Source organism: Glycine soja, chromosome 10 (assembly GCF_004193775.1).
Source record: "Glycine soja cultivar W05 chromosome 10, ASM419377v2, whole genome shotgun sequence".
In the NCBI taxonomy this organism is placed as follows: domain Eukaryota; kingdom Viridiplantae; phylum Streptophyta; class Magnoliopsida; order Fabales; family Fabaceae; genus Glycine; species Glycine soja.
Genome location: NC_041011.1, coordinates 10,428,782 through 10,436,696, shown reverse-complemented (window position 1 = coordinate 10,436,696; position 7,915 = coordinate 10,428,782). Strand labels below are relative to the sequence as shown.

Genomic DNA, 7,915 nt, shown 5'->3' with positions numbered 1-7,915 from the left:
GATCATCCTTAGCAACAACGTCAGCTTCCCGTTGCCTATGTGCAGATGCAATGGGCCTTCATCGTTGGAGAGCTTCATCTAAATCACGATTATCTTCTCTCCCAGAGCTCTCCCTCTACCTAAAGCACAACCTAAGCATTTGGTTCTAACCATAATCTACAAATTTGAACATACATACAAATTTGTGTCAAAATGCAAACAATACTTCAATCAATTACTATACAATAATTCATAAATAAAAAAATTATTATATATATATATATATGTATTCAAAATTTATTCTTAATTAATTTTATGTAATCAAAATAACTTCTTTATTGAAAAGAAACTTAAAAAAACACTATAATTAATTAATTACATAAAAGCTAATATATAATAATGATAAATATATTTATAATTAAAAATAAAACAATAAATTTTTCACAGTAAAAACGAAAATAATCTATTTTTTATTAAAATATATTAACTATTTAAAAACAACATTCTAAATAATATATTTATAATTAAAAAACAATAAATATTTAAAAACATAATTCAAAATAATACATTTTAATTAAAAAAACAATAACTATTTCAAAACATAACTCAAAATAATCTATTTTTAATTAAAAAATTACTATTTCAAAAAAAATTCAAAATAATATATTTATAATTAATAAACAACAATTATTTAAAAAAATCATAATAATATATTTATAATTAAAATAAATAATAGCTATTTAAAAACAAAAAATAAAATTAATATATTTACAATTAAAAAAACAATAACTATTTAAGAACATAATTCAAAATAATCTATTTTTATTTTAAAAATAAACAATAACTATTTAAAAACAAAAATAAAATTAATATATTTACAATTAAAAAAACAATAAATATTTAAAAACATAATTCAAAATAATCTATTTTTATTTAAAAAATAAACAATAACTATTTAAAAATAAAAATATTATATTTATATTTAATAAAAAATCTATTTAAAAACAAAAATCAAAATAATATATTTATAAATAAAAAATATTTCACTATTAAAAAGCATAAATAAAATTAATTTATTAATAATTAAAAAAATGTACGGATTACCTAATACGTGAGTTATACGGATTAACCAATCCGTATGACTCCTATAGATTAGCCAATCCGTATGTTTTATACGGATTCACCAATCCGTATAACTTAAATCCATATGCGTTATACGGATTCCAAACGCCCACCAACAACCATTAAAATCATCAAAAAAGCTTACCTCGATGACAAAAACGGCATGACTGTGGTGGAAACATCCTCAACGGCGGCAATGGAAGCTAAGGACGACGGCGGAATGGCACAAAACAAAGAACGAAGGAAGAAGACGAAGAATGGGTGTGCAGTGACGTACAGACGCAACGAAGGAGGAAGGGTTTTTAAGATTTAAATGAAGGACATTTTTACCACTCCATTTAAATTGTTGGTGCATAAGCAATGGTGTGGATGCACCTAGCAACACCCTTCCAATTACGGTTAATTTTTGAACTGTTGTTTATGGGCTAAACAGGGAAGGTAAGGATGATTTAGCCCGTGTTGTATTGCAACAAAAATCTTAACTAAGAAGAAAGCGCAAGCTCATAACTTGATTTCTTTTTATAATCTTTGGAAATTGTTGGATTTATGCCTATGTCGTTCCTCGTTCTATTCGGCTACCACTCTCATCTTAGTTAAATAATTTAACCTCAAGTAAGTAATAATTGCCCCGAAAAGATGATAATGAATGGCCAGTTATGAATAAATAAAAGAACTTACCAAAAAATTATTTTAATTTGTTTATTGATCCGTACCGTCAGTATAAAATAATTTTATATTATCATATAATAAAAAATTATCATGTATAATTAATTTAACTTTTATAATAACTATATTAAAAATTATATCAACATTAATTTGTGATTACAGAGTCTGATTGACAATATAAAATTATTTTATTTTTCATTGTCACTACATAATTTTTTTTCTCTAATTTAATACAATACTATTTAGCATCTAGTTTATAAACATCATATTGCCTAACCGCAATGGATGCATTGCTATGATACACCTTTATTGTATATCAAATAATACAAGTGTAGCAAAATTTCCAAGGTCATCTCCACTCTTATGTTAGGAAAATAGTAAGTAATAACAATATTCAGGAATACACAAGTGTTGCTTAGTAGCATGCAGCGGAGCTGAAAGGGTGCATGCTTAGGATGTGCCTCACGATGTGGCAAAATGTGAACTCCATCTTGTACATAGAGAAGCAATAAGGTCCATTGAGACATGATTAAATCAAATGGTGATTTACGGATAGGCCACTTCATTGGTATAAGTGAGTCAAATTCTTCATACTGTCAAATGGTGATTTTAACCTTATGCCAATTGTATGTTAAATTCGTTAGTTGATCACGAAAATATGAAGGCAAATTATGCAACATTGTGGAAATATGGGGCAAAATGTGCAACATTATGAAAATGAGGCAAAATTGTGCAATGTTGTAAAACTTTAACAATAAATGGATTTAGTAGACAGTCGAAAGGTCAAAATTCGCCACTTTTTGAAACTTTCGTGGCAAACTTTGCAGAATAAAAAAATAATGGGGACAAAATCTGTAACAGTCAAACTTTTTTTTGGAGGGGGGGGTGGCGGGGATTGTAATTAAACCTAAGATAAACTATCTATAACATTTCCAAGGTAGTAAACTAGAGAAATAATGAATCAGCAGAATCATCAGTTTGTTGACAGAGATACATTTTACTGCAAAAATCTCGAAGCACAAAATGCAGAAAAGGTACAACAGCACATGTCCGGCAACATGATTAACAATAATGTCAGAAATGGTCCAGTAATGTGCAAATCTTCATATAAACATAGCACAAGATAGCAAGAAATTTTATAATTATATGGTAGAATTTTGGACAAGATGTTATCCCACTTTCTGCAGAGAAATTATTACATAATCCCTGGACTAGCAATTAATGCATGCTCGAAGAATATTTCCACCATTGATTTTAGCCACATTAACATCAATTTTAGGCTACTAACTAATTCTTGGAGCATGCATTAATCACTGCTCCATGTTCATGATTATGAGAGAATTTCTCTTTTCTACCTCCTTCATTTGGACCTTGAAAATATTGTATTTAACATGGGAATGTAAGTTAACTGATAGAATTAGTTTCTATATAAAAGGCATGCAGACTTGTGATTGAGTGTGCATATGATAGAAAATGAAGATAATAACATCTTTTTTCAAAAATGAATATAGTAAATTAATTCCTCTGGTCGATACACTCAAACTAAGGTTTCCTCCATAAGACTTTTTGGGAGGTATGAAATATGGTAGGCTTCGAAAATTCTTGATCAATCTCATCTTATGAATTCAAGTATGTAAAGGGGCAGGTAAGTTAAATTTATTTTAAGCAATAACAGTTGTTTTTAACTTCCACTTCAGCTTTTATTCACTGAATTTGCATTAAAAAATAATGGATGAGATGAAAATAGTTATGATCCTATTATCATTTCTTTCTAATTGACTTACTTTCAGTAAGCACTAAGCACATTTTATCACAAGAAACAATTCTTTTCAAATTTCTTATTTTTCATCTTCTACAGAGTGTAGCGCAATGAATTAGGCCAGAGAAAATATAGATATTACCTATATCAAAGCTTCTTTACAACTTCATCAATTACACGACTATAGTAAGTCATTCTCCTAATTGCCATTTTTGCTTCTTCAAAGTTTTGGCTTTGAAAAGCATGACCAAAGGCATTGGACCAATTATGTAGCTTCTCCTGCATCTGGATGACCAATCAAAGGATGACATGGAGAAACAACATCAAAGTAATCATAATTCAAAATCTATATTTGAACTGATCAAGCATTCTCTTTGTAGCACTTCTGCCTTGCAAATAGGAGTTTCCATACATACCTCAGAGAGAATGTGATTCAAAGTCTCAGAGTTAGTTGCTTCTTCAACTGCTTCCCTGATTTCCAGAATCTGCCAGCAAAATTGACCAAATATAATAAGATTGGAAGGTAGATTTCCTTTTATAGAAGAGGGAAAGATGAGAAAAGAAATAGCCAACAATATATTACCATTAATCTTACCATATTCTAAATTCCAGATTTCAATTTAAGTTTTGGAAAAAAGGAAGCATATTTTTTTCAAGAGAAAGAAAATAAAAAAAAGAGTGACAAGGAAGAAAAGAGGAAAGTATTTCTCCTGTGATAAAAAGCTGCTTTCATTTCCTTGAACATATAACTAGCAGTTTGTACTTTATATATTTAAAATTTTTGTTATTTTCACTGTAAGGTAAGTCAAACTTCTGAAAACTAGCAAAGTCCAGTCCTAAATGGATATTGAATTCCAAATGCTGAAAAACATCAACTACAATTTTCATCAACTACAATTACTAGCCACTAATGACACAATTGTCAATCTTCCCATTTACAGGTACAACTCACAAAATGAACCTTGAGAATGAAAGGTGATTAAAGATTCAAAGAGGATAACTATCCACTCATTTTTTAAAGTACATCTTTCACTTTCACTGATATTTTGTTTACCATGCAAAGGAAGTTAAAAGGAAATCTCACATTTAAAACAAATAAGGCTCTAATCTGTTACCTCTGCAAGTAATTCTGAATCTGAAATTGTCTGTTCTTCATCAACTTCTTCTCCATAAAGCTTTAGCTGGGAAAAAAATGGCACATTACATAGTAACACTGCAGAAAAAATAATTGAAATTGAACAATATATAACTAAAGACATTATTGGAAATCCTATATTTAGCCTGTTTAGTTTGGTGTTTGATGAACAGGATCCACATCAATTAGGAAGCAAGAAAAACTAGCTTCTACATTGTCTCTAAATTTTTTACTCGGAAATTTTACTGTACGCACATCTAAGATGTGTAAACAAACATGCAGATTGATGACATGTTTCATTTATTTGCTTACAATCAAATAATAAATTAAATTTCATCATCACAAATATATCATCACCATTAAACTTTTTAAGATTTTCAAATTCTGCAGAGATTTCTGCTACTGTAATGAACCATCATCAAGTATGCTTACCAAGTAAATTCCTCTTGACAAAGGCTTGCTAAGAGTACGGTATGCATCAATGACCCTTGCAGATTGTTCAGCAGCAAAATCTCTTTCTTTCTAACCAATTAAAGGAATTAAAACAAAATCTTTTAGTTTGTCTAAAAAGACATTCAACTTCACTACCCTCCCCCATCCCCCTCTAAAACAAGAAGAATAAAAAGAAAGATCAAAAAGAAAAAGTGAAATAAAAAGGGAGAGAAAAGGATATCCCATCATGCCAACCTGAGATTTTGAATGTACTAAATCAGGATGCAGTTTCTTTTGCCAATCTTTGTACTTGCCCTCCAAATTCTCACCCTCTATGTCATACTTCCTCTCCCTGTTTAAAATTATATATAAAAAAATGATTTTTAACTTCTTATACTCATTCATTAAATCAATATATTTCTCTTTTCTCCATCACAAAAACTAAACCACTGATTCCCAGCCCCATCAATGAAACTCAAAATTCAAATAAGAATCAATTATGACAAATAAAAGATTATAATTTTTCTTCCTGCTTGAAAATGAAGCAAGCAATAACCGAAAGCTAAAAAAACAACAATTACTTACCCAAAATATTAAGTTTCACCTTACTAGTTTTATGCCTCATCAAAACAGACTGACTTAACAATATCCATAATCCATATATATACTTGTTTTCCATTGCTATTGAGTACTGACCAACCAGGGTGAAAAACAAATGAATTGTTATAAGGACAAAACTTATATTATACAATTCCTATATTTTCTTTTTTTTTTTGGTGTGAAATTCTTCAATCCAAATTGGAATTTCAATCACCTGAGCTAGGCTAACCTTTAATGCAAACTTTTATTACACAAAATAACGAAGTAAAACTCTAATTCTGATCAGAGAACATTAAATGTAGTACTAAAAGCACCTAGACAATTGGGTGTAAGTTTTCTCCTTTGTTATAAAGAAGAAAACTTAGCCATCAATTTCAACACCCAGAACAAAAAAAAATAAAGAAACAGAAACTTACACCCCAAATATGTCAAAATAGTCAACGGAGCTATCCACAGGCTGAATGCACCGACATGACTCACAAACAAGGAAAGGTTCCGAATGAGGGACAGTGTGGCAATTCCAACATCCACGTTGGATTTCCTCAGCAGATTTTGAGCATAGGCTTTTCCTGAAAAATCCGAGAGAATAATAGTAATCGCAGGTGGGGTTATGAGAAGGGGGTGCAAACGGTAGTGATGAGTCATGAAGAGAGAGTTTGATCTGAGAGAAATTGGAAGTGAAGTGTTGGGGAAATGAAGTTAAAGTGCGTCTCAGAAGGGTTGAAAGGGGTGTGCAGAGCTTGTTCTTAGACATCGTGTGAGCACAGATGCAGAAGGTAGGGAGCGATTCCTGGATTTTGGGAGGAGGACTGGAGAATGAATGAAGCAGTCAGGGGAAAGTTCAAGGACTGAATGGTAATTTCACTAAGGAAAATGATCAATAGACACCCACATGCTATTTAACACCTAGAAATTATCAATATAAGGAAAAGGATCAATAGACGCCCAATAATATGTCCTTTACCAGCATTCTAATATAGTAATATAAATCATTTTCCAGAATAAAAAAAAGAACAGAAAAATTAAGTAATTTTCATCATCATGCATGTTGAGCTCTAAGACATAAAAAAATAAAGAATATTGGTTCACTCCTAGAGTCCATGAGATGCATGGCATTCAATGATTCTAATTGCTAAATTTCCTATTACTCCTCCACTGCATAAACATTGATACTTGCGAATCAATTGCAGAACCTCATTTTTTCCTCCTTTTAATGTGTTGTATATATGTTGATCTGAGTTCAACAACTGCTGTTATTTTCTCACAAAATAGGAAATGAAACAATAGAGCAAAAATCTATCAAGCAACATGAAATCAAACACTACTTATTAGAAACTAAAATCAAAACATAATAGTAGCCATAGCCACCTTAATAATCTCCTCACAGAAAATTGACTAGATTGCAAGCAAGAATGGTGTTTTCCCATGCATTAATTAAGTCAATCCAATGCTTCTTTGTATAAAATAACAATCAACAGGCAATCCAAATTAAATTGAAACACTTACAGATTTACTCCTGTGCATTAATTCCCAAATTTTAGAACTTGTCCTCAATTCAAAAACAGAAAAAAACCTTATTATTTCAAGTTAAGCAATTCACATTACCTCAAACAGACAGTAGATTACCTCGCCGTTCAGAAAGGGAGGCCGTTGGTCGCTGTTCCAGCAGCCTCCGTGACGGCGACGGTAAGGATGCCAGATTGAGACAGGTTCCACCGTCAGATGACGGTGCGGCGCGGCAACCTTGCAGGAGCGACGGTGTCACGGTGTTGTGTGGGTTTGAGATGAGAGAACAGAGCTGCGTTAATGAGAAATGGGAGCTGAGAGCACAAACGAAGGTTCGTGAAACGATGCGTTTTCAGGGGAAAAAATACTTAAATATATTTTTAATCCTTAAAATTTGAATAATTATTTTTTATAGCTCTTCACCCCTCAAATTTTCAAATTGCTGATTTTTGTCCATCTCTGTTTTACAATTTGTGAAAATTGAATTTTTTTTTAAAGTGATTTATGGTGCTCTTAAACCGTTAGAATATTTCACTCGTATAATTTTATGGTGATTTTTTATCTATTATGACGATTTTAAAGAAAAATAAATAAAATATGGATGTTGAATTGTGGCAGTCTTTAACATATTTAGATGGTTTTAAAGAAATTAATTTTTGCAAAAGACTCGGACGGTGAAAATTCGATATAAATTGTGACAGCATTAATACAATGAA

The 7,915-nt window shown here is 30.8% G+C and overlaps 1 protein-coding gene across 5 annotated transcripts; it reads right to left on the bottom strand.

Moving 5' to 3' along the window:
* Positions 1 to 1,936: 1,936 nt before the first annotated feature.
* On the bottom strand, positions 1,937 to 7,539 carry LOC114372525 (iron-sulfur cluster co-chaperone protein HscB homolog). Of its 5 annotated transcripts, none has more exons than XM_028330123.1 (8): positions 7,299 to 7,539; positions 6,110 to 6,599; positions 5,349 to 5,445; positions 5,094 to 5,183; positions 4,642 to 4,707; positions 3,943 to 4,011; positions 3,669 to 3,811; positions 1,939 to 2,381 (listed from the first exon to the last, which is right to left on the bottom strand). In XM_028330123.1, the coding sequence occupies exons 2-7, from the start codon at positions 6,445 to 6,447 to the stop codon at positions 3,674 to 3,676; spliced, it is 798 nt and encodes a 265-aa protein (XP_028185924.1). In that variant the 5' UTR covers positions 6,448 to 6,599; positions 7,299 to 7,539; the 3' UTR covers positions 1,939 to 2,381; positions 3,669 to 3,673. The 5 variants fall into 5 exon arrangements, with proteins under 5 accessions (XP_028185928.1, XP_028185924.1, XP_028185926.1 ...); XM_028330125.1 differs by having other exon boundaries at positions 6,110 to 6,502; XM_028330124.1 differs by having other exon boundaries at positions 7,320 to 7,539.
* Between the last annotated feature and the right edge of the window lie 376 nt (positions 7,540 to 7,915).

Coding starts and splice junctions, on each gene's coding strand:
- LOC114372525 (XM_028330123.1), bottom strand. CDS start 6,447: ATGTCTAAGAACAAGCTCTGCACACCCCTTTCAACCCTTCTGAGACGC. Junction 5,184..5,348: donor TAGTACATTCAAAATCTCAG/GTTGGCATGATG, acceptor TTAATTGGTTAG/AAAGAAAGAGATTTTGCTGC. Junction 4,012..4,641: donor ATTCAGAATTACTTGCAGAG/GTAACAGATTAG, acceptor TTTTGCTGGCAG/ATTCTGGAAATCAGGGAAGC.